Source organism: Myripristis murdjan, chromosome 14, assembly GCF_902150065.1.
Source record: "Myripristis murdjan chromosome 14, fMyrMur1.1, whole genome shotgun sequence".
In the NCBI taxonomy this organism is placed as follows: Eukaryota; Metazoa; Chordata; class Actinopteri; order Holocentriformes; family Holocentridae; genus Myripristis; species Myripristis murdjan.
This window is the reverse complement of record NC_043993.1, coordinates 6,259,488-6,286,634: the sequence shown is the minus strand read 5'-3', so window position 1 is coordinate 6,286,634 and position 27,147 is coordinate 6,259,488. Positions and strand designations below refer to the sequence as shown.

General features: G+C 41.2%; 1 protein-coding gene across 2 annotated transcripts; it reads left to right on the top strand.

Annotated features, from left to right (window-relative positions):
* Positions 1 to 649: 649 nt before the first annotated feature.
* On the top strand, positions 650 to 26,175 carry sec24a (SEC24 homolog A, COPII coat complex component). Of its 2 annotated transcripts, XM_030068764.1 has the most exons (24): positions 650 to 1,021; positions 3,379 to 3,990; positions 5,649 to 5,813; positions 6,420 to 6,497; positions 7,187 to 7,249; positions 7,986 to 8,152; positions 10,654 to 10,841; positions 12,025 to 12,127; positions 12,762 to 12,888; positions 13,799 to 13,908; positions 14,282 to 14,394; positions 14,987 to 15,105; positions 15,956 to 16,011; positions 16,581 to 16,787; positions 17,807 to 17,930; positions 18,786 to 18,944; positions 19,237 to 19,410; positions 19,793 to 19,903; positions 21,242 to 21,417; positions 21,835 to 21,972; positions 22,269 to 22,373; positions 22,951 to 23,043; positions 23,216 to 23,319; positions 24,769 to 26,175. In XM_030068764.1, the coding sequence occupies exons 1-24, from the start codon at positions 961 to 963 to the stop codon at positions 24,881 to 24,883; spliced, it is 3,468 nt and encodes a 1,155-aa protein (XP_029924624.1). In that variant the 5' UTR covers positions 650 to 960; the 3' UTR covers positions 24,884 to 26,175. The 2 variants fall into 2 exon arrangements, with proteins under 2 accessions (XP_029924624.1, XP_029924625.1); XM_030068765.1 differs by lacking the exon at positions 6,420 to 6,497.
* Positions 26,176 to 27,147: the final 972 nt, after the last annotated feature.

The following is a 27,147-nucleotide window of genomic DNA, read 5'->3' as shown; positions in this document are numbered from 1 at the left end:
TATGATTTAAATTTTTTTAGCCAAAATAATAATCAAATTAATTCTATAAGATTAATCTGCGGAAAAATAATGGAAAAATAATGACTGTTAAACATCGCAGTAAAATATCAGTCTGTGTTAGCATGAAATTTGTGTCTACTTTTTTTGAGAAATTATTCTGTAAATCAAACAGTTAGGAAGCACTATGAAAACAGTCTACAAAAGACATGATCGATAGTTTCCCCACCACAATCACAAAAAAAAAAATGCATCTGTAGTTTATAGTTTTACAGGATAGTACCTGTGTACAGTGTTAAACAGAAGCTCCTTTATTTTATTTGGAATTATATATTTATGAGGGAACAGAAACACAGTTTTCCATTGTTCTCTGTTTGAATATACCCATCTATACTTAGATATAGGAGTAGTTATATGCTCAGGATGATTTCGACAAAGACATTAGTACACTTTCTATCCAGTATGGGCATGCCATCAATAGTAGGGTAGAGTTATTTAGAGAGAGCGCTTCAGCAGGATAGTACCTAACATCACTGAATCTTGTTTCCAGTAGACTGGAAATCCAGCGCACAGGAGGAAATGCCACGTGTACACACTGCGCATGCGTGAAAGGACGCTGACGTTGATCCTGCTCGGGTGATCCCAACTTCCGGTGGAAGAACAGAAGTGTCTCACACGATTATCCTGACAAGGCCTAGCGTTACACCCCTGGGTAGTTGAACGGGGATCGGCTACATGTATGGCCATGGTCCTGTGAAAGTCAACAAGTCAGCTAATTAACTTTTTTTTCAGAAACAATACGAGACAGTAATATAACATAGTCTCTGCTTTAGTCGAAGCTCTCGCCGTCGTCAGGTTAAGTTAAAGCCGCGCCAGCTCGGCTAGTTAGTTAGCTAGCTAAAGACGCAGCTAGCTGTTCGCAGAGCAAGGATCTCAAAATTAGACCACGGTGTCTATTTCAGGATGTCAACTACGGGCTTCAACTCTCAGAACGGGGCAGGAGGAGGACAGGCGTACGCGAATGGTGAGTAACACCGTGAATCCACATCAATCCTATAATTTACCTGGCTGAAGTAAGTTGGGCAGGTTAGATAACAGCTAGCAGGGTAAGTCGGCTAGGACCAAGCTAACGGTAAGCAACAGTTGGAACTGATCTCTCTTCAGCTTAGCAACGCCGTTAGCTAGCGTTACCGACAAGACTGACGTGTCATACGTAGGATATGTTAATTTGTTTATGTTAGCTGAATCTTCACCTAGTGTCACTCGGCTTAAGATGGCTAAAGTAGGACCCAGGAGCAGTCAGTGTGTGAACTGGGGGGCAGTCGGAAAGCTAACCGTGGCTACATTGCTATCTGCTATCCAGTGAGCAATTAACAGTTGGCAACAAGAACTTTCTGATGTTAAGGTGACTAACCAACAGGTTGGCCGACCGATGGATCGATAGCTACGTCAATTAACACAGGGTGTGTTAGGTGGAAACGCATTCTTCACCTAACAAACACAACGTTACACTGTGATCATACCGTTAGCTCTGTGTTGTGGGCTTTTCCTGTCATGTCAGGACACACCTGTGTAGCTTTGGCTTTGGGTTTTGGTACGTTTGCATATTTAGGCTTTTCTTGGGGCAGTTTCATTTTCAGTGAGTAATGTGTCCATAGTGCAGATTGTTAGGTGCTCTCTCTGACATTGAGTGCACTACGAATCCTCAGCAGGCTAACAACAAGCAAGCCCTGGTGTTGTTTGTATTCTACGTCTCACTGTACATGTGGCACATTGGGGACGATCCAGAACTTTTCTTCAGACTCAGACAGTGACCTACTGCAGTCTAAGACCGCTGACACACTTATGTTTGGTTTCCATGAGTGCAGGGCAGGAACAAGGACAAATCTTGACTCACTGAAGTGCCGACAAAAGCTGTGGCTATGTGCACTGTGTAGCTTCAGGGAACTTTTCTTATTTTTCTTGCCCTGTGGGGATAAAGCAATTGCAGCTATAGTTTGTAGCACTGCAGTTCCTTTGACAAAGCAGTAGATAAACTCATGTCTGAAATGCTAATAGTTCATCACATTCTTTCTTAATCTTTTTCTTATCTCCCTTGAATCAACCAAGTCATTAAAAGTTGTCAACCCATCTGTGTTCTTTGAGCTCTGACCAGTCTGAATACAATATGGTAGATAGTAGAAACAAAGCTCAGCATGCATGTCACTAACACCGTCAGGTATGGGGTTAAATTCAGACTAGAGCTTTCTCGGAGTCATTCTAAAATGTGTTTACTCATTGTACACACATTTGTTGTGGATGAGCGTTCATCAAATATTATAAATGATTTGAGTAAATTGAATATGAGTCTTTTTCCAGTAGGTTTATGATTGATGCCATGCTCACTGATTCCAGCCATTCATTGTAAACTATTTCCCTCTACCTGTGGTTTATCTTATAATGATCCCATTGGTGATTGGCTATGAGATCTTTCTCATCCAAGTCAAGGTTCAGTATGATTGGACAAGAGCCGTGGCTGACCAGGAGCTTTAGTTCTTGAGATTTTCTTGTTAGAGAGGACAAAGATTTGAGGTGGATTATGTGCCTTCATCCATCCTCGCCCATTGAAAGGACTCATTTTCTAATCCCTTTCACTTTACGGACTTAGCCTAACTCTCTGGTTATGGCGCATAACACTAAGTGGACAGTAAGGAAGCTGTTGCCATTATGTAACCAGCTATGCTGTAAGCAGAGATGTACTGAATGCTGCATTTTTTGTGCTGACTTCAGCTGAGATTTTTATCCTAAAGTATTTTTAATTGAACATTGCCTCTACTTAGGCTAATCAGCAGTGAGAAGTTGTCAATATAGGTCATTAAAAATTACTTCAAAGTTCATTAAAGACTCTTTGTGTATATGTGGCATCTTTCTGCTGTGTTCAGTGGGGAAAAGTCAAACCCAGCTCAGAGCCATTTACTCTCTGTCACCAAGGGCAGATAATTGTGCAGTAAATCCAGGTAAAGGGATTTGCCGGGCTGTGTCAGTTGGTTAGTCATTTGGAGGATTTGAGACATTTCACTCACTGCTATCACTACTATGGTGCCATCTGCTCTTCAAATACAACTTTTTGACCAGTGCTTCAGGTTAAAATTGAAGTATTTGCCAGAAAAATGGAAAAAATAAATTAAGATTTTTTTTTTTATCCATCAGGATTTTGGTGACATTTTTGCGACATGTGCTGTTTTTTTTCTTTCCTTCCTTTTTTTTTTTTTTTTTTCGAAAAAATATATGGGATCACTATTCAATTTAACGTGTCAAAATTCCAGTACATCCTTTGTAATATAATTCTCCTTCTAACTTTGTTTGTGAACATGCCTTCACTGTTCCTCCTCTGTCCTCCAGGTCCATCACAGAATCCAGTAGCACTTCAGCAGCCACCAGGGGTCGGCTACGGCATGACTCACCAAGCTCCATACAACCTAATGCAGCCCAAGGCTCCCATGCCCCCCGGCCCTGGACTCTACCACTCTGGGCCGTACCAGCCTGTTCCCCCAGTCAGTTCCTACCAGTCCAGCCCCCCAGTCAGTTCCTATCAGGCTCCTCCGGGTCAGCCCCTGTTAACCAGACCTCCAATGGGGGGGCCACTACCCCATACCCCTCCTCAGTCAGCCAGCCCCAGCCCTGGTCCCAGAATGCCCCCTGCTCAGGCCACCCCTCCACCTCCTGCTGTGTCTTCTAATAGCTACTATCCAAATGCTCAGCAGCAGCAGCCACCCATGGCTCATGCCTGGCAGTATGGCACTGCTCCTCCACCGATGGGTGCACCCCCTCCTATGAATACACCTTCTGGCGGCCCTGTGGCTAATCACGTCAACCTGCCAGCAAGTTCGACAGCGCCACCACAGTCATCAACAGCTTACAGCTCTCCACCACAAGGTCCTGTCTCCCATAATGCCACGCAGCCCCCTGGGCCAGGGATGCCCCCGACCTCCCTCCATGGATACACACATCCAGGTAGGAATACTGCTGGTACACAGGACAAAGGAAAGCACTACGCTTAGTCTGTATTTTAGGCTAATTAGTTTGTTAATTAGATGTTATTTACTTTGGGAGGGCAAGTTGAGAGCAAAGATTTCTTTTCCAATGGCTTCCAAATTGCAAAACATACAACATGCAAGCATACAACACTATGAAAAGCTGCGGATTTACTAAAAACATTAGTTACAGAAGAAATGAACAACGGCAAAAAAGGTTCTGTCAGCCATTATACCATCCAAAGAGGTGCATCCAGACGTAATAAAATTAATCAGGCAAAGTAGAAGAAATGTGTCCCACTGATTACAATTGAAATGGTAAGATACATAATTCCTCCGAGAAAATTTTAGCCCCATAGTGAGCAACACCCCTGCAAAATTTCATGTCACGGGGAACAGTGACTTTTCATTAGAAGTTTTATTCTCTTTTCTCTTTCCTCATTTTGTTTCATTTACTGCCATGTGCCACTGATACAAATATTGAGCAGGTTGATACGTTGGAGCTGGACATTGCCCTCTTGTCCTACACTGCACATGTTGGCTGGCTGCTCCCTCTCCCTCCCAGATTGAGAGACTCATTTACTCTATTTGTACAAAGGCCAAACAAGAAGTTTATTGTTTCCTCTGTAATTTTGAAGTAGTGGTGCCGCGGTTCTGAGGGTTAATTAAACCTTTGATTGCATGTCCATTCTTGTTGTGTTTCTAGTGCTGATAGTAGTGCTAAAATTACTTTTTCCTAGCAGAATGCATTAATCAGTTCTTAAATATCTCAGGCACAGTGCCTGACTTCAGGCATACAGCTGTGTTAGATTCAGAGAATATATACATTTCCCTCTGGGAAACTTTTCAGCTTTTCAGGCAGAGAACTTGTTTTAAACCATGATCAATTCTTCATATTAGGATTATTTCTCTTTAGGTTTAGATTGAAATTTTGATTATGCTGGTTGTTGCATTTCAAGCTTCCTCCAGCAGTCCTGTGAAATATCTTGTCATGGTGAGGCATTGCTTGATTAATACAAAGGAAACTCTGTTATGTCAGAACTAGATTAAGGTGAGGAAGCTTCAGCAATTACCTTTGCTGAGGAATTATAAGCCAAACACATAAAAAACAGTGGCACACTCAATTGCATTGAGTTTTTAATGTGAAGTCATCAGAGATGTTTTTCTTGGAAGGGACAGACCCTGTATTTTTTTCTATCTAAAAGGTTGTATAAAAGTGACCGTCCTTGTTTTCTTAACTGAAAAGACACAATATGATTGCAGCACTGGGTTGTCCTGATATCACTCCTCAGTGCAGCCTTGCCTGTGTTGTTAGTTTGGCTGTAGTGATGGATGTGGATGGATGTGGCTGTTCCTTGACATTAGCTGGCTGTGGGTCAGTAGCAGCACCAGCTGTTGTCACCTCCATTCACAGCTTATAATGTTACTTATACTTTGTGATATTATTTAGCAACAGTGCTAAGTGGTTGTGTTTTACATGATGCAGTTATGTTGATGTGTTTTTTTTTTGTTATGCAGCCTTAATGACAAAACTAAACATGAAATTTCACTTGAGCTGAGGTGTGGTGTGGGTGACAGGATGTATTCTGTGTGATTACCACAGTAACCTTGTTCTTTGTTGTTGGTGTTATTTCCCAGGCACTGCACCTCCACCAATGAATCCCATGCCTCCCCACACATACCAACCAGGCAGGCCTCCCTATGGGCCCCCACCCACAGGCCCCCCACCGACCATGAAGCCCGCTCCTCCCCCCACTGGACCCCCCATGGGCAGTGCCACCCCTCCACCCCCCAAAGCAGATGGTAAGTCTCTGAAATCTGGCTTGAGGCATCTTTTAGTTTTTGCTTTGCCCTCAGGTATGTTAACCTTCAAAGCCACATGCAAAGTTTTGTGTACTCCGCACAGCTTCCTATTGTTCATTTCTTTATACCTCACAACAGTTGTGCCTAGTGGCCATGAAGGTGCACGTAGCCTCTAGTCAGCAAGCCAAGCCTCCAAACAATTCACTTTGAGCACACAGACGTTAACAAATGGAGACAATTTTCCACAGGTCAGCATAAGCAAACGTTATATTTTAGACCAATTTGAGACAGTCACACAGTGGCAGTTGCTGTGCGACAAATTTACCTAGTTCAGCCAGCCAAACCAAGCCTGTGCACTTGTTTGCTACATTTTTCCACAAACATGCTCTTGCTGAATTTTGTTTCTGATGTAAGTCTGCAATGGCCATAATGGTTTGTTTTACATCCAAACATCTTGTGGATCTGTGCTGAACAAAAAGTGAGGATGCTACCAGTCATGATGGCCAAATATTGTGTCACTTTGTGGTAGGAACAGTATGTCCATTTACAGGCTAAGCTTTTTTGTTCTGACTGCCTGCCTTGTTTCCCTCCGTGCATCCATGCCAGCTCAGTGTGGGGGGGCAGCAAACTGCACCCTGTCCCCCACTGAGCCCGACTACCAGGAGGGAGATATTGAATGTCCAGGTGTGGCGAAGTCTGTCAATAGCTGTTAGCTGCTCTGTCAGTGCCGTGGTGTCCATCCTGTGCTTTCCATGCTGCTGTTCTTTGTATTCAGGGATGCACTGATTCTTTTTTTTCATTCCTCCAACGGATTGTAAACACAAAGCTCTTAAGTATTGGCTAATACCAAGGTCCAATCCATAACTTTTACTGAGCAATGTGGAATGACTACAGAAGTAGTTTAGGGTCATAAGACAGAAATGGGTGAGAGATAACTTTTTTTCTGTTGGAGTGAGTTATGAATTATTAGTGGATTATAGTATTGTAAATTTGTCTTGATGGAAATTCCTTATTTTATTACTCTGTTTCTCAGCATCAGTGCATCCCCATGTAGATATATCTCTTACTTGTAGTTCTGTCTGTAGTTTGTTCCTACCACGACTCCCATATGACCCATACACATAACCATCAAAGAACTAGAAGTTTCACATGAAGATTATCTAGTTCTTGGATGCAACCATGCCACTTTTCCATCATGACCTTTTCTTTCAAGATTTTTCTAGTGTTGTCAAGAATGTATTGCATTACCATCCCTTTCCTTGTATTTTAAATTGCTCATTTCCATTACCTATGGTTATCACACTGGGATAGAAGTATCCTAACTGGCTGTGTCACTGGAATTATTAAATTCTCTTTTGTTTACATTAACACAGGAACTATGGCTGGTAATGGTCCCCAAACCCCAAACACCTATAATCATGTTGACAACAAAATGGGTAAGGCTCATTTCCATCATATACCTGAATTTACACTGACCTCAAAGACCCCAATGGAAGGAAACTCAATTTTATTTGAAGAAATGAGGTGGATGAGAGAGGATGTTTGAAGATTTGTGAAGGTTTTATCTATTGCAGGATGATGTCACCATTTAAGATACTCTGTTTTACAGGAAGTAGAAGTCATGTGAGGTCATTGTATGGGGACTTGAAAGGACAAGTTTGAAGTTTTGCAACCTAGGCCCTATTTACAGAAGTGGTGAAGTGATGGTCTCTATGTCTGAGGATGATGCCAGATAATCTGTAAATAGGGTCCAGGTTCCAAAGTGGAAGACTTGTCTTTTAAGTAACATCTAGGCTATTAGGAAGGATTGAACACAGACAGTTAGAACAGACACTGTGTATTGGTAAATTCCCTCTTCATTGTTTTAACACTGAAAGATCAGCACCTGTACCAATAATTTTATTTTATAAAAAATATAACTACGTGAGCAGTATCATAACACAAGTGGGTCAACCCAAAAGCCATCAATGCCTGGAAGCTCTAGCTTGCTCTTACCAATTACAATTCCTTTATTTTCTTATGGATTCAGGATTTACTTTTGATAAAGTACCCCTACAAACCAAATAATCAGTTCTGTGTCTACTGAACAGCTTTGATTAGCGTTTCTTTCCACTGACATGGCACTAAATTAATTTCTGTTTTTTTTTTGTTTTTTTTTAAATCCCATTCCAGCTGGCCCGCCACAGTCAGGACCCCCTGGTCGGCAGTTGGGCCATTACCCCTCCCTCCCCCCTGGGTACCAGAACACCTCAGCACCCCCCAGCAGCGCATCCCCCATGCACCCTCCAATGCCGACTGCCACACAGCCTTACACCCAAGCACCTCAGCCATACCAGCAGGTGAGACAACACAATACGAGCACAGTCGTGCTCTGACATTGCACTGTATAAGCGTTTTGCATACTCACTGTGTTTGTGGAGCGACAAGCTCTGCTACTTCTGTTATGCATTTGCCTTCTCTTTAACACATGCAAAACCTTAAGTGTGTGTATGCCTGTGGAGAAATGAAAAGTGTTTGCTTTTTACTAGGAGCTTACTTGAATTCATAGACTTAGACTCTTTCACTAAGGTGAAGTAGACTAGAATAGGCTCGGGCAAATCTGAGAATACACCAGAAGAGATGTGTTGATGATGTTGATGTTTTTTTGGGTATAAAATAAGCTTAGGGTTAAGGTTAGCTGACTGCTTACTGAAATTCAACAGAACAGATGCTTGCATAATCCCTATATATGTAAACCTTTTATTACATCTTGACCAATTTTGGCTTTGTATTACACAGTGGACGTCAACCAGCCAGAGTTGTTTACCCCCTTTTATGATGGAGGCTCCTCTCTGATCATACCTACATAGAAACTGAAATTTATTTTTTGCACTTTTTCTTGATTGATATAATTCTTCAGTTAAGTTCTTCCCTTACGAAAGCAGCAATGTTTCTCCCTTACGATTAAATAGTGTAATGGGAGTTGCAATAAAAAAGCAGTTTCATGTTTGTTTTTATGGACAGTCTGAGTATCCCCTGCTCATATGCTGTTTCAGAGGCTTTCCCAGCCTGCCAAGAGTAAAATTCTGAGAGAAACACCGAATTCTTGAGATCTTTTGGCATGTACAGTACAGGCCAAAAGTTTGGACACACCTTCTCATTCAATGCGTTTTCTTTATTTTCATGACTATTTACATTGTAGATTCTCACTGAAGGCATCAAAACTATGAATGAACACATGTGGAGTTATGTACTTAACAAAAAAAGGTGAAATAACTGAAAACATGTTTTATATTCTAGTTTCTTCAAAATAGCCACCCTTTGCTCTGATGACTGCTTTGCACACTCTTGGCATTCTCTCGATGAGCTTCAAGAGGTAGTCACCTGAAATGGTTTTCCAACAGTCTTGAAGGAGTTCCCAGAGGTGTTTAGCACTTGTTGGCCCCTTTGCCTTCACTCTGCGGTCCAGCTCACCCCAAACCATCTCGATTGGGTTCAGGTCCGGTGACTGTGGAGGCCAGGTCATCTGCCGCAGCACTCCATCACTCTCCTTCTTGGTCAAATAGCCCTTACACAGCCTGGAGGTGTGTTTGGGGTCATTGTCCTGTTGAAAAATAAATGATCGTCCAACTAAACCCAACCCGGATGGGATGGCATGGTATGTCGCTGCAGGATGCTGTGGTAGCCATGCTGGTTCAGTGTGCCTTCAATTTTGAATAAATCCCCAACAATGTCACCAGCAAAATACCCCCACACCATCACACCTCCTCCTCCATGCTTCACAGTGAGAACCAGGCATGTGGAATCCATCCGTTCACCTTTTCTGCGTCTCACAAAGACATGGCGGTTGGAATCAAAGATCTCAAATTTGGACTCATCAGACCAAAGCACAGATTTCCACTGGTCTAATGTCCATTCCTTGTGTTTCTTGGCCCAAACAAATCTCTTCTGCTTGTTGCCTCACCTTAGCAGTGGTTTCCTAGCAGCTATTTGACCATGAAGGCCTGATTGGCGCAGTCTCCTCTTAACAGTTGTTCTAGAGGTGGGTCTGCTGCTAGAACTCTGTGTGGCATTTATCTGGTCTCTGATCTGAGCTGCTGTTAACTTGCGATTTCTGAGGCTGGTGACTCGGATGAACTTGTCCTCAGAAGCAGAGGTGACTCTTGGTCTTCCTTTCCTGGGTCGGTCCTCATGTGTGCCAGTTTCGTTGTAGAGCTTGATGGTTTTTGCGACTCCACTTGGGGACACATTTAAAGTTTTTACAATTTTCCGGACTGACTGACCTTCATTTCTTAAAGTAATGATGGCCACCCGTTTTTCTTTAGTTAGCTGATTGGTTCTTGCCATAATATGAATTTTAACAGTTGTCCAATAGGGCTGTCGGCTGTGTAGTAACCTGACTTCTGCACAACACAACTGATGGTCCCAACCCCATTGATAAAGCAAGAAATTCCACTAATTAACCCTGATAAGGCACACCTGTGAAGTGAAAACCATTTCAGGTGACTAGCTCTTGAAGCTCATCGAGAGAATGCCAAGAGTGTGCAAAGCAGTAATCAGAGCAAAGGGTGGCTATTTTGAAGAAAGTAGAATATAAAACATGTTTTCAGTTATTTCACCTTTTTTTGTTAAGTACATAACTCCACATGTGTTCATTCATAGTTTTGATTCCTTCAGTGAGAATCTACAATGTAAATAGTCATGAAAATAAAGAAAATGCATTGAATGAGAAGGTGTGTCCAAACTTTTGGCCTGTACTGTACTTGGCCAGTCATCATCATCATGTAAGATGCTTTGGTAAATGGGTCCAACAAACGGCACATATACATCTGCCCAGTCTGACTCTTGACCTCTCTCCCAGCCATCTGCTGGCCCAGGGCCTGCCCAGCTGAGCCCCTCCCTGGCTGCTTTGAGCCTCCAGTCCAGCACCCCAGAGGCCCTGCGGGTGGTCAACCTGCTGCAAGAAAGGAACCTGCTGCCGCCAGGCCCCATCCCCGCACCAACACCTTGCCTGCCCCAGGACCTGCAGAAGATCAACTGCAACCCAGAGTAAGTCAGGATGGACTACTGTGAACAGCCTGTCTTCATATTGATAATATCATTAAATATTGTTATGGATTTTCTTCTTCGTAGTACTTGTATTAGGAATATTATCATGATTGTAACTGCAAGTTGTTTATTGAGTCAGTTTGATAATTGTGACTGTTATTATGACTTTATATTTGATTTTTAATTTTTTATAATGTTGAAATGTTGTAGAATTTTTGTAAGTTTAAAAGAAGTTCAGTCTAATCTTGGATTTCAGGATGCTCAGTGTGTAACCAATTCTTTGTATATATTCAACCTGCAGATTACATGTCTTAGTGCTTGGCACATTTGGGGACAAAGAAGTTTCATGCGTTGTCCTTAACCTACCTGAAAACATATTTTGTTGGCATTTCTCCTCGAAACCCAAGTGTGAAACTAGCCAGAAGCTAATCACTTAGTTTGTTTCTAGCAGGAAGTGGTGAGCATGTGCTTCACAGAAGAATTCTGACAATGTTAATTAGCCTGGTGTTGGGAGACATTAAGACTAAAATTAAACCTCCTTATTAATCCAATGTGTCATTTAGGATCACTGCAGATACAAAGTACAGTAAATAGAGATGGTTTTGTTTTGGTGACAGTGTTGCAGGGTCTGAGTAACAGGTTTTGGAGTTTCACTGTGCAGAATAGGTTTAAGCAGTAGTGTACAACCTCCTGTCCAACGATACTCATCACATATACAATATAAAATATGTATTCATTTATGCTGGGTGAATTTCAACTTTTAACTGAACTGTTATGTGCAAAAGAAGGTGTTGTTTTTATATTTTAGAATATTATGTAAATTGTTGCAGTCAAGAAATAGAAGTGACCAAGTATCAGGTTGCGATGCTTTCATAGTAAGAAGCAATGGAAGATGGACACTGAAATGGAGCAGAACTGAGAAAGGCTGTGTGAAGGTCAAATTTCAAAATACGTTAATCATAATTGTATCGCATTTGTTTTCACATTTGAGTATGTTGCCCCAGGCTAGGTTAAAGTGAAATATTTGTATTGGCATAATATCTTACTGCTGTGAATGGATCGAATCCCTGATGATCCCGCCACCCAGGCCTTGTGCAATACTGCCACACAACGAAAAGCAAAGACAGGGCCTCGATTTTCTGTATTTAAAGTGCTGTAAGCTCCTGTCTTTGTGTCTCTGCAGGGTTTTTCGCTCAACCCTGACCAGCATCCCTCAGACGCAGTCTCTGCTGAATAAAGCCAAGCTGCCGCTGGGCCTGCTGCTCCACCCCTTCAAAGACCTCTCGGTAACTTGGCGTACCCTCTGCACTCAAACGCACCCAGTGTCAGCTGTTCACACACACACACACAGTGATAACTTGTGACAGTCACAGGAGGGTTGCTGATTCAAATCCCCTCACTAGCTGAAATAAAAGAATAAGTTATGCTTTTCTGACAAAGTGCCCTGGAGCAAGGGCTTCAACCAGAAGTAGCAGTAGAGTCAACAGACCGGTTGTACTGTCAATATGTTTTCTTGTATGAACAAGTCTACGTCCTGCCTTTCCTCAGCCACTTTTTCTTCAGATAAAACATCTAGACAAGAGTAGTGATGGCTTTATACCCGATTTTCCCGCAGGGATCAATAAACTATTTCTGATTCTGATAATGTCGATCTCTTTGACAGTATTTATTTCAGTGTAGGATTTAACTCAGTATTTCTGCAGGTAGAATCTTGCTGCCAGAATGTTTGTAGATCCTGATGTTTGTAGATCCTGTGCTGTCTAAGACACTGATAATAGTGATGATGCACAACTTATCCAGTGACAGAAAGCTTTTATTCAAATGCCATTTGGGGTGATTTGCAGACAAGAAAACAAGTCTGCCTTAAGGTATTTATACTGAAATGTCACAGCCATTTTGTAAATGTCTTTTCTTGTGCAGCAACTTCCTGTGGTGACATCCAGCACCATCGTCAGGTGTCGCTCCTGCAGAACCTACATCAACCCCTTCGTCTCCTTCCTGGACCAGAGGAGGTGGAAGTGCAACCTCTGCTACCGGGTCAATGACGGTGAGGAGCAGGAGGAGGTGGAAAAGAAGGATGATCACTCAAAGAGGCTTTTGTTAGTGAAAACACTGGAGGCCTTTAGAGTTTCCAATGAGCAAATGTTGCCAGGCAACAAATACAGTTCAGTCTCTTATCTAATATGGCGTAGCAACAAACTGTATTTTTTGCATAAAGGGAGACTTGAAAAACAGTGACAAACCCCTCATAGTCAAGATTCCTTTTAGCTTGAATATGCTGGTTAATCTGGCCTCAAATTGGCATCATTTGTGAAACAGTTCTGTCAAGTATGAATATGTTCACAAAAATATCAGATATTCAGCAAATGCCAGTACTTAGAAAGCCAAGCAGAACAAAATTAACTGAGGTCAAACTCCATTATGGGTTGATGCTCATATTCAGCTATTTCTTCATGTTCTGAAGTGGTTTGAACACCAGAAATGAGCGCAGACCATTGTGCCAAGTCCATCATGGTTAGCTGAAGTTACAGGATTTATTATGGTTCATATTAAGAAAAAACAAACTGAACAGCATGTGATCACATCTCAGATTGTAGATCTGAGAACCAGACCATCAGATCAAGAGAGACAGATAGTCTGTAAATTGTTTTGATTATTCCACACGTATTGCAAACCAAGAGAGCTACGCTCCTATATGACGAGTCATTATGGCGATCATATACTTTATATAAAACCTGTTTGATAGACCCCTTCATTTGTTTTAGAATCACATTAGCATGTTTTAGTAATATTGGTAGCTTCAGTGTGAATCAGCCTCTCTGACCCTGGAAGTGTGCCATGTTCTTGCACAAGAGGGGAAACCACCTCAGAAACCACTGTGATTTGAATAACCTTACTTGATGTTGTCTGTGTGTGTGTGTCTGTGTGTGTGTGTCTGTGTGTGTGTATTGCTGCAGTTCCTGAGGAGTTCATGTACAATCCAGTCAGCAGATCATATGGAGAACCACACAAAAGACCTGAAGTCCAGAATGCCACCATCGAGTTCATCGCTCCCTCAGAATACATGGTAAGATTCAGCAGACCTAATGCTGTTATGCTGACATTGACCATAACAGTATAAGTTAACAAATAACTTAATCTCCAGACATGTTAGAGGAACCACTCTGAAGTGATATTTTGCTATTACGTTAAGTGTGATCTTCTTTAAAAATACTTGAACTTGTTTTAATTTTGTGGTATTAATGATTTTAAAAGAATGGTAAAGTTCTCATTTTGTACTGGGAAAAATGAGCATGGAAAGTGTGCATTAAGATAATTTTCTCTTTTGTCAGCTAATGCATGTAGACAAGTAGCCTGTTGCATATAGTGTACTACATACTTGATGCGACACTAAATACTTGATTTGCCTTGACTTATATTATGAAACCTCTGGCCTTCAGTTGAGACCGCCGCAGCCTGCTGTTTACCTCTTTGTTCTGGACGTATCCCACAATGCAGTGGAGACGGGGTACCTGAATATGGTCTGCCAGTCACTTCTGGACAACATCAATGCGTATGTACATCGTTGTATTCTGAGTTGCCTGATGTCTGATGTAACTACCCATTCCGTTGTGGGTCAATGTGGAAGCCTAGCTTGGATTTCACTTATTATGAATGTAGATATACAGGTGTAGGTTTATGTGCAATCAGGTATTCTAGGCTGTTTATGAGGATATACTATCATTCATATCATAAATGCACTGGTTTAATATGTGTAATGTTTACCTATATTCAATCTCCAGTTGTTGGCAACAATTCTAGAAAAAATGTGTCTCGGCCAAATTTACCTATAAATTCAGCTAATATTTTTTTAAATACAAACAAACAAAGGTAAAACCAAAAATACCTCAGCTCATTGTAGTTGCACATAAATAATTTCCCCAGAGTGTGTTTTGTGTGGGTGTACTGACACACTGTGAAGAAAAGCTCTTCAACATTAAGTTCATTTGGAGTAGTCCAGCTGATTTCTGCACTGTTGAAATGGGGCTCGTGCTTTTTAGTTGCAGCTGGAAGTAGGTCATCTCTGTCACTTGACCGCCAGCTTATTTCTGTATGTGCGTGCACGTGTGTACATGTCTATGCTTGTTTGTGTGCGTGCACTCTAGGCTTCCTGGAGATTCGCGGACAAAGATAGGCTTCATCACCTTTGACAGCACCATCCACTTCTACAACCTCCAGGAGGGACTTTCCCAGCCACAGATGCTCATCGTGTCCGACATCGAAGGTGAGAGACAGCCGACAGCAAGGGCTTGCTCTCATTTTCACAGACACTTCACACTTGCTGTACTCAGATACTCACTCCAGACATTCAGAGCTAATGAGTAATTAAATATGCCTCATTTTCTGCCCTTTTTGTGTAAAAACACCCCCATTTTATCAGCCTAAATCACAAAGAGAGGTAGTAACAGTGAATAGCCTTTTAGTCCCTGTAGTTGGAACCTCTAGATCTTCCTTACTTGCCCAAATGAACTCCTGGTGTTGTTGTGATCATCTGTTAGAAATTCTCACCCACAAGAGTTAAGAAATCAAACCTAAAAGTGAAATACTTTCTGTCCTGTCAGCTGTCTCCTAACCAGGAGTGAGAGGAGAAGCTGTGCTCATCAATGTTAGACCTCTTCCCCTCTTGTCCTTTTGGTATCCTTCAGTAAAAAGCAATCACATAATTATAAACCTGAGTGTGCGGCGTGCACTTTAGTGATGTCACCTTAAATGATAACTTGGAATTGAAATGTACATTTTTGAAGCACTTCACTGTCATAGCCATTTTGAGCTCTTTGAACATTTTGAGTTCAGCTTCTGGGAAACTTCTGTCAGCTGGACATCAATTTCTGAATGTTTCACCAAAATTTGCATGCAAGCTATTAGACAGAAAACATAAGTTTGACGTTTTGGGTTATTTAGTCACTCTTGTCACTTCACCTCAAGTTAGGCATATCATGACCAAGGGCCTTAAACAAATATTTTTTCTGAGTGAGTCCGTTAGTGATAGCTGAACTTTTTGAACCTCAACAAGATGCCAATATTGAAGATTTTCTAACTGCATTTCTTTCACTGCTGTTTTGTTTGCTCCACAGATATATTTTTACCAACACCAGACAGCCTTCTAGTAAACCTCAGTGAATGCAAAGAGGTGAGAAATTTCACTTTGGTCTAAGCTACATTGTGTAATTGTTTATCGGGTTTGCTAATGTTACACGTGGCATGTTCTTGTGCTATAGAGTTGGATTGCAGCTGTGGCCTGTCTCAATATATTTAAAACTTAATATTAAAATTTTTTAAATAATAATTATTATTTATTATTACAAACTAAATTTTAAGACTGTTTTTTTCTATTTATCAGATCAGTGCTGGGAGGAAAAAGTAGATACAAGATGTTGGAAAGGCTTTACCTATTTGTGAAGTTTCCCTTGAGTTCTGTCCTTTTTCCATGGGTGACCAGGCTTTAGTTTTGCTGAGTGGTTAGAGAGTTTGCCAGGAGACTATAAGGTTTTAGGTTTGGTCTCCCATGACCCAAAGTGTCCCTGCTGTACAAGTGTTGCTGAGCTAGACACTGAAACCATACTAGATGTTGACCACTGTCTTCAAGCTGAACCTGAGCTCCTCTCTCCCTGCAGAGCAAGGCAGATCAAATGACAAGTTCTCTCATGGGGACTATTGGAGCATAAAAAGTGAGTTTCAAGTCTTGTATTTGTTTTCCAGCTGGTGCAGGATCTACTGAAGAGCCTGCCTAATCTGTTTGAGAAGACGATGGAGACCCAATCTGCCCTGGGTCCAGCTCTGCAGGCCGCTTTCAAGCTGCTGTCGCCCACTGGGGGGCGCATGTCTGTGTTCCAGACACAGCTACCCAACCTCGGGGTGGGGGCGCTCAAGTCCAGAGAGGACCCCAATCAGCGGGCGTCTGCCAAGGTGAGCACTCAGATGGTTAGGCCCTCTAGGGTGTTGCTGACATCGCTGTGTGCTTTGGACATTAAACAAGTTTTACCGAAAATACACAGCATGAATCACTGGCATGTTAAATTTCAGTTTATGAAAGAGAAAAGGGGAGATAAATTGACATGATGGTTATATTCTGCAAATCTACACCAGTGTAAAGTTGTCTGCTGTGTTTCCTCATTTATATGTCTTTAAGTCTTAAATTTGGCTTTCTGAAACCTGCAGAAACACTGATCAAGACAGTGATCAACCTTGAATGCTTTTAAAACGCAACATGCAGCAGCTTGCAAACAGGCTGTTTATCAGCAGTTACTGAATCACTACAGATACAGCATATTCAAGATGTGGCGTGTTGCAGGTTAAAGTTAAACCAACACTTTTGGAACATTCTGCACACTCGGAAACCATAAAAGTGGAGAGATGGTTTGTGTTTTCAACCTGTCAATGAAATAGCATGACTGTGTAGGTTCCTATAAGTGCTTGAATTTTTGAACAGTTTTGGGAAATTTTATAAATTGGCAGCTGTAAGAAATAATCTGAGCAGATTTGACAGCTCGTTTCACATTTTTATCGCATTAGATGGAGGTTTTCAGCTGTTGTTCTCTACAGTTACCTCACTGCAAACAGCATTAACAGGAATTGAGTTGTAAGGTCTTGAAAACACACCGTGTGAGTTATGGAGAAGTCATGTGTTCTTACATCAGGTTCATCGTAGGAGCCCTTTGACTAAAAAGACCATTGTTCCGGACTAATCTATCTCTGCTTGAAATACTTTGAAAATTGTCAAATGTTTTAAGGTTTAGGACTCCTTGATTTTGACTGTAATTGGAAAGTCATGTCAGAGAATGTAAAGGAATCCCGAGAGACTGATTCTGTGTATAATAAAATAAATGGTTTATGGGCCACATCCAATGAAATTTACGTAATGTAAAACATTTTTAGACCAGTGATCTTTTGACCTCCATGGCTTCGCTCGTGCTTTCTTCTCCTAGGACATCCAGCACTTATCCCCGGCCACAGACTTCTACAAGAAGCTGGCTCTGGACTGCTCTGGCCAGCAGGTGGCGGTTGACCTGTTCCTGCTCAGCGCCCAGTACTGCGACCTGGCATCACTTGGTGAGTCATGGTTCCAAGCTGGATGGGTGGAGTGGGGACAGCAGAGGGAAAAACGGATTGAGGGAGCGTTGCTGGTTGACGGGAGGGTGGTTGTCCACATTATCTGCCAGTGGTGGTAACAGTTTATTTGGCGTTACACGTGAAAGCAGATTCATCGGCCATTTTTAATTGTTTATATTCAAGTTCTTTTTTTACAGCATGACTGTATTCCTCCAGAGATGGCTTTAAGAGTAACTCATGTGTTCCTGGTGGATCATTTGCACTGGTGCCCCATGCTACACTTTAGTATACATTACAATGAATGATAGTACAACATGCATTGTCTTTAAAGGAAGAATATTGACTTTGTAGTAACAAAATGTTATTTTTTATATGACTATCAGATTCATAATTTTTTAAAGAAAACAAAAAGATAAATCATTGTTTTTTCTGATGTTGCCAGGATTATTTTGGAAAATGAGTAACAGAATATTTACCCACTGCATAGTGATTATCTGGTCTCCCATCAGCCACCAGCCTCACTTATTAAGGAAACAGGGAAAGTTTTATCCAGGCTACAATAGCGGAATTATCATAGATTCCTGTTTCCAGGAATTCCAAGTGTCAAACAACAGTGCAGAAACAGTTAAATAAATCCAAATAATTTCTTCGTCTCCAGAACATCCGTGTGCAATCTGTTAAGGAAAAAAAGCTGAATTTAGAAACAAAACGCAAGCAGATTTTTTTTTTTGTTATAAAAGACCAGGTGCAAGCAGAACAGGGCAGAGGAGAATCAGGTGGAAATCTATTTTTATAATGTTGAAAATAAGATGGTCAGCATCTCATTCTTGCTTCATATTGTCGTCTGCCTCCCAGGTTGCATATCCAGATACTCTGCAGGCAGCGTGTACTACTACCCCTCCTACCACCACGCACACAACCCGGCCCAGGTTGAGCGCTTCCAGAAAGATCTGAAGAGATACCTGACCAGGAAGATCGGCTTCGAGGCCGTCATGAGGATACGTTGCACCAAAGGTCCGTTGGCATAGCAGATGACGTTTAGCTCGAGTCCACAGGTTAACTTCAGGACAATAAAATCTTCCCAGTCTCTTATTATTTTCAGTGCAGAGAGATGTTGTTTTTCATTTTTTGAAAGGCAGAACACATTCATTTTCAGCAAGTATTTGCTTTTTGAGTGTTTTTTGTGTTGCTTGTCACATCCCTGAGGGTTTCTCTGTCATCCCACTTTTCCTGGGAAGAATGATGGATCCTGGCTGGTGTGAGCATTATTATATTGTTAGAATAATTCCAATTCCTCTGTTTGCAGGTCTGTCCATCCACACGTTCCATGGAAACTTCTTTGTGCGCTCCACCGATCTGCTCTCCCTTCCCAACGTGAACCCAGACGCTGGTTTTGCCGTTCAGATGTCCATTGAGGAAAACCTGTTGGACATGCAGGTTGTCTCCTTCCAGGCTGCGCTGCTCTACACCTCCAGTAAAGGTACATGTGCGCACATACCCAAGGCTCTCGAATTTCTGGAGAACAACTGACTTTGACAGATGTATTCCTGACAGGGAACGTTGTGCAATTAGATAAATTCTTCTGGGGAACTATACAAGTCGGCCAATTTACATGAACATACCAGAATGTATTTGATGCATGTATGTGCTCATTTTAAGTTGATTTAATGCCAGGTCGAGTAATTTTTAAAAGCTATTAGTGTTTGAGAAGGAAAGTATCCCCAAATGTTAAATATTGAAACTGATTCGACATTTTTAAGTTAATTAATTTTGCTAGATGTTTCTTCAAAGCCAAGTACAACAAATAGTAATAATTAAACTATGTCCATTTTGTAAAGTTGTGCCTGTTTCTTGTCTTCCAGGAGAGAGAAGGATCCGTGTTCACACCATGTGTCTCCCTGTGGTCAACTCTTTGTCAGACATCTTCGCTGGTGCTGATGTTCAGGCTATCACTGGACTGCTGGCTAGCATGGGTAACTACCACACACAGTTTGTCTTTTTATACAGCATCAGAAATCTGTTTTGGGCTACACAGTTAATCAAATACACATTGAAACTGCAATACTCAATGCAATAAGATATTCTGCTAGGGTGCTGAATATGTGGCCTGCAAATCAAACTGCATGTTGGAGGAAATTGGTTGATTTTTATTCAAACTGACCAAACCTGCAGCAGTAACTTAGGGTTCTTGTTTTCACTCCCTCTTACCATTTATTTAAACATATGTGCTGACAGAAAAAGTTGCCTCACAGTACATATTGCAGTTGTTTGCTTTTGTCAGTTTTGTGCTGAGCTAGTTCCTCAAATGCCTTGCAAATGTCATGCAATGTTGTGAAAGTAAAGTAAGCAATATTCCCATTAGCAGTTCTTATCGCTATGTCAGCTGTCATTTTTTCAGAATTTTCTGGTGCATACTAATACCACACTTTCTCCTGGTTCATAGGCTCTTTCAGTAAGAATTACAGGCATCAGTGTTGTGTGTGACTGCGTATAAAACATGAAAAAATGATGGCTCTCCACTGCTGTATTGCAAAGGCAAATGGCCTGGATGCCATAATCATAGCAGGCCTTTCATCCACTTTACTGTTATTAGCACTGACAGATGGCAATGACGAGTGACGATAGCCCCGGTTGCCTGGTAACCAGCACATGCAGAGCAATCAGATGTGCCAGGGCTTCTCTGACATTGAGCTAGTAATTATAGAACTGACACTGCTGCTTCCCTTTCTTCGAAATATGGCACACCAGGTGTTTGACATTCAGTTCGGTCAAATCTCTTATCACACTCTCCAGCTGGAAGATGTGTCACCGAACAGCTACTGTACATGTGTGAATCCAAGCTGTTTGGAGTGTGAATGTTGTAATATGTTGAAAAAGCACAGTCTCCAATGTTTTTATTATAAATAAACTATTACTTAATGTAATGAATAATGACATTTTCACATTATTATGGCCTTAGCCTTATTTTTAACAATAAATGCCTAAGCATTTCAAGATGTTAATTTTGTGGTATTTTTAAATCAAAATCCCACCACTGCTGCTTCTTGGAAAGTGCATGGAAAAGTGCATACAAATTCCAACCAATGAATCATTTTAACCCACTGCTGCCCCCTCTCCTCGCTTCCCACCATATAAAACCTCCACCGTTAAAATTTTCAAATATCATAAGAGGCAAATTGGTGCAGCGGTGGTTGGTTTTGGTTTTTCAACCCCTATAATCTTGTTTCCTCTGTCCTATGATACTGGAGGTTCATCACACCCCTGACATCTTAAAATGTTTTCTTACTTCCTCTCACTATCTCTTGGTGCAGCTGTGGACCGCTCGGTGTCAGCCAGCCTCAGCGATGCCAGAGATGCGATGACCAACGCAGCCATAGACTCGCTGGCGTCGTACCGTCAGTCAGTGTTGACCATCCAGCAGCCCGGCCTGCTGGCCCCGGCCTGCCTCAGACTCTTCCCCCTCTACATCCTGGCCCTGCTCAAACAGGTCTGCTTATTCACATGATTGAACTGTGGACGTGCTGCTACACAAAACATTATACAGCAGGTTTTTAAAAAATAAACTAAAATTAGAGGCATGTAGAACAATGCCAGGCTATGCACTAAAGGGTTAATTTTATGCATTTTACCCTGAACTTGTACCTCTTTTTCTGGTTTCCCTCCTCTGTATTTCTTTGTAACTCTGTTCTTGCTAAACTAATGCACTTTTTCATGTTCAGGATGCTCAGGTTGATTCTCACTCAGACCCACATTTTGAGTCTTACACATTCTCAGCGTGCTCAAGTTTAGCAAATGAAATAACACTGAAATCAAACTATCCATTTTGCTGTGGAGCCCACGGAAACCCTCTAGACTCTTTAGAAATGATTGCTGATCACTCCTTCTGTCTGTGTTTACCCTGCAGAAAGCCTTCAGGACAGGTACAAGCACCAGGCTAGATGACCGGGTGTTTGCCATGTGTCAGCTGAAGTACCAGCCGCTGGCCTATCTGATGCTGATGATCCACCCTGCTTTATACCGTGTTGACGACCTGACCGACGAGGTGAGGGGGTTGGAATAGTCACTTATTCCCATGCTATAGCAGGAGATGCACAGTGTAGTATCATGAGAGGATAATGCTGATTCCCACACGTTATTAGCAGATTTGTTCCAGCAATCAGGGGGCTCAGCCAGTTTGAGTAGACATTCATCTTTTTTGAGGCCTCACTTCATGAGTTAGACTGATAAGACAGGGATATTTTCACAAGATGTCTTGTTAGGTTTGCGCCATTCCAGTATCTTCGGACATTTTTAAGAGTCCCCCTATGACTGAATGCCCTCTTCCTCTTTGTTCCTCAGGGAGCTTTGAACATAAATGAGCGGACGATCCCTCAGCCCAGAGTACAGCAGCTGTCTGTGGAGAAGCTCAGCAGGGAGGGAGCCTTCCTCATGGACGCCGGAATGGTGAGGAAGATTCAACTCTGTTTCTGATATCAGCAAATAATTAAGGCTAGCAGAAGTACCAAATGGGTGTTATGAATATGGTACAGTCTTTTAAAGGATAAATTCAGCCTGGAACACTCCTAATACTTTCTCTTAAACCCGCCACATGTCTAAGCTTGGTGCTTTCAGCTGTGGGCAACTGGAGAGTAACTATTTCTCCAGTTAAGAAAAACTAAGTGACGCTCCTTACTCAAAACATAAAATTCAAAAATATCTTGTTTCACCATTGCATTATGGTCTGTTGAGGGACAGATGACAAAACTGTACATTGCTGATGTTTTAGTTAGCTGGAAGTTTCAGTCTTGATGTGACATCATCTGTTTGGTCAGTTTTTCACAGAAAAAAAAAAAAAAAACATAACACTAAACAAAAAAATGAGTCCAGAGTTGCAAGGTTACCATGTTTTATGGTGGCTTTTTCCTTTGTAAAGCATTTGATCTGAGCAAGAATTCTACAAAGTTGAGAACAGCATATACACTTCAATTTCTATTTCACACACTCAAGCTATGGTTTTGTTTCTCTCCCTCCTTTCTAAAAGGTGATATATCTGTGGGTCGGAAGGAATTGCAACCCCAACTTCCTCACGCAAGTCCTGGGGGTTCCCAACTACACTGCCGTGCCTCAGAACTTGGTAGGAAACCTCATTTCACAGCTTTGACATTCTTAACACCAAAGAACACTGCAGCGAGCATGTACTTATGTAGTAATCACTTCTGCATACCCACATACAGCTGGTTTCAAAATTGATGAAATCCCGTCTTCCCACTAGTAATAAATACTTGCCTGTTGTTCTTCTCCAACAGTATCTGCTACCAGAGCTTGACACTGCCGAGTCCCAGAGAACCAGGGCTTTCATTGGTTGGCTGAGGGATCAGAGGCCTTTCTTCCCTACCCTTCACGTCATCAGGTAAGCATTTCACAGCATACAGAAGATGAAGTGGAGTTAAGAAGGAGGCATCAAGTGTATTCTATTCCTCTGTGTGGAAAATGGAAAACATCTGTTATTTCTGGTAAATTTTTAGCTTGGTTGGGAGTTTTGTCTCCCTTGCCGAGGAGTTTGGTAGGTAATGTAAAATAATTTTAATCCCCTGTTCTGTTCCATTCATGTGGAAAAACCCTGTTAACTGGTAAAATAGAGAAGCTCATCTGTGAATTCAGGGATTTACAAGCCACTGTGGCAAATGGATGAATATGTTCTTCAACTCTTCTTCCTGTCATGCATCTCAACAAACGTCTCTGAAGCAAAGAGGTCAGGATGCCGACAATGTAAAATTAATTTTAAGAGAATTTCCCAAACTGCTGTAGCCTTAGCACAGAAATAACAACTGAGCAGTGCTTGAGTTTTGAGTGGGACTTGTTGACTTTGTCAGCTGCTTTTTCAAACTGTTCTGTTTGAGTGGAACAGAATACAGCATTTTAGACTGTTTGATGCTGTGTATGTAATTTTCAGAACTGCAGAGGGCTCCAAGAGCATTGTCGTAGAATTAAGATTAAGCTGATGGGAGAGTTAAACTGTCAGAAACATCCAGTGCTCTTTTCATTATATGTATATGTTTTACATTTGTTCTTATAATAAAGCAAAAGCCTTAGATTTTAGGGATGGGAAATGACTGGGACTTCCAGTGTGATACAATTGACAGTACTTGGGTGCCAGTTCCATATGGATTCATGCATGCAATTCTGTGATTAGTGCACGTCTGTCAATATTGTGATTGATTTTGTAATATTGTATGATTTTTTTGATTAGTTTGTTTTTGTTAAACCAGTTAAATCCTGTGTTTGTTTAAACACTGGATAATGGAAAATAGCTTTGTCATACCTCCAAAGACAATCATCATGACCACATCAGTCAAATTTATTTTGAGCTTTTATCATTTATTGCAGCCCTGAAGATAGAAAACGAGCAGTGTTCCTCACTAATCTGGGCTGATCTGACTATGATCAGTGTGGGCAGCATGTTGCTTATTGCATATTTGACAGCAGCTTTCCCGTCCAATTCGTCTTTACCTTCTAAACGATTAAAGACAAAATTCTTCCAAACTTTTTTAAAATGTGAAGGTGCAGCATGAATCTCAATTTTTTTTCCCTTTAAGTCTTCAATTCATGTGATGCTATGCCAGAGACCCGGAAGGAAGTAATTAGTTTGAATAGGTCACACCACCATTTGTTGCATGCAAACACAGCAGCGTTTTTTTTTTTTGTTCCATCTTGTATCAAATATGTTGTAAAATACAGATGAAATATCAATGGGTTGGCATGGGAATATATATATAAAAAAAGTAGTGACACTTGGAATCTCAACAGCAAGACACTTATTGATAAATCTCTTGTTTCCCCCCTTCTGCTTCTTCTTCAGGGATGAGAGCCAGCTGAAAGCAAACTTTATGCAGAACATGATCGAGGACCGAACAGAGTCGGCCTTGTCTTACTATGAGTTTCTACTCCACCTCCAGCAGCAAATCTCCAAATAATTGTCTGTTGGACTGTGGAGATAAAGGATGCGCATCTGTGTGTATATGTATGTATGTGTGTGTGTGTGTTGTGTATGCATATGGATGTGTGTGTGTCTGTGTGTGTGAGAGCAGTGCGAGGCATGTTCAGGGATGCCTCTCGCACCATCTCCAGCTGTGGTCCTCCATTGCTTTGGAACAGCCTCCTGTGAGCTGAGCTGAGCTGATGTGAAGCGTCACTAACAAATCAAACTATCTGACGGACTGGCCGAGGACGGAGACACAAAGCTCTTGATTCTGATGCTGTTTTGGCACTTTTTTCCCCCTCCCAGCTGGAGCATCTTGTTGGAAATGAAAGAAAAGCAATTAATCCATGGCGATCATGATGATGATTCTGTGTGTCAGTGATGGAATGAATCAGTGTTTATTCTCATAGAACAATGCTGTCTAACAGAGGTATCATTCAGATACAGTGCAGGCAATGGATGTGTGAAGTCTTTTTGTTCAAAAAGCACAGTTGTCTTTACTAATGTAAGTAAAGTGTATGTATGCTTAAGGCTAGGTTCATTGAGGATGATCAGTTTGTCTGCGCTCAAAGACTGTTATTGGTTGTCACCTCGAGCATTTGTATACAGTACACCTGAGCTCTAACAATACTCTCTAATATAGTAGTGAAGGACAGAATGTGTGATCTTTTTTTTTATTTCTCTGTCATTATAATTGTGTGTCGAACAAATCTGTAGACTTTATTGTACACGGCAGAGAGGTGAAAGATGTTTGAAGGCAGTCCCACTTCGCTCTAATTAGCTGCCTTGAATGTGCTTGTCTCGACCGTTGTTTCATTCTGTCACGTCTGCTCTGTCCTTCAGAAACTTTATTTCATCCCTTCTCTCTCTCTCTCTCTCTCTCTCTCTCTGTCTCTCTCTCTCTGGACATTCAAAACACCGCTGACGATGTCGCCGTTCTGTTTGTGTGTTTTTTTGTTTTGTTTTGTTTTTGTTTTGTTTTTGTTTTTTTTTGGTTAATTTATGAGACTCCCAATCTGATTAAATTCTGTAATTGCCTTGTATGGGAACTCACTTTTTATTAAGCCTCTGTTTAAATACAGACTATATATGAAATATTTTAATATAATAGGATATGGGAAATTCTTTAACACAGACATAACAAAGCCATTGTGATCTTTTAATCATGCTTATTGATACTTGTATATTGAAAAGACTACATTATATAAAGGTAAAGAAATGCTGATGATTTTAGTATGAACATAAGTTGAAATGACAAAGAAAATAAAATGTTTGGGACTTTTTAAATGTAGTTTGTGTTGTGGTGGGTGAGGAGTGTTTGGAAAGAGACAAAACAGGAAACTTTTTTTTTTTTTTTTTTAAATCAGGTGTACAAATAGGTATTCAGTTGAAGTAATGAGAAGAACTCTGGAAAGGCTGCAATACAATGCCAAAGAACAAACATGTGCAACATAAATAAACAAGACAAATGTCTATCTGTACATACATACATACATTCAGTGTCCACTTTATCAGGTCCAATCTAATGCAGTTCAGTGCAACAGCTCTGCCATAAGTTCTACCTTTTAACAAGGTTTATAATGTTCAGTTTGTGTTGACAGAGTAGAGAATGTCAGTTTAACTCTCTGTTTATTATTGAGGTTGTAGTTTGCAGAGGTCTTATACTGGATTACAATATATTGAGAGGTGTTTCTATTTTTTAGTCCTCCCTGTTTATATACAATAGGGGGGGATAGAATATTGGAAACAGCTGTCAATAAAATGCAGTCCAGTCCAACAGCAGCACTAACTATGAGCTCAGTGCCAAACATAGAAGTGAATGAACACCTCTGTTACTGTGACAACAAGAAAAGCTGAGCATTATAGGCAGCAGCAACAGGAAACTTTATGGGACAACAGCTGGATTGGATTGCATTAGACTGTACAGGTGGAGCGTTTTGGTAAAGCTCTTAGTGTTTTGTCTAATATGTTATTATAATGCCTTAATAATTATTCATATATTTGATTATTCACCAGTTAAAGGGGAGTGCTAAAAATAATTATCCCCTCCAATCTGAATTGGAGGGGATAAGACTTATTCCAGAAAGGCTTACTGTTTAGTTAAATATATTATTATAATGCTTTAATGATTATTCACATATTTGATTATTAGGGAAATTGATCCAAATGATACACTCCATTGATTTCACAACAGCTGCTTCATTTTTTCCCCCTCTGACCGGAGCCCTCTTGGATGACGTCATAAGTGTGCGCCGCCGC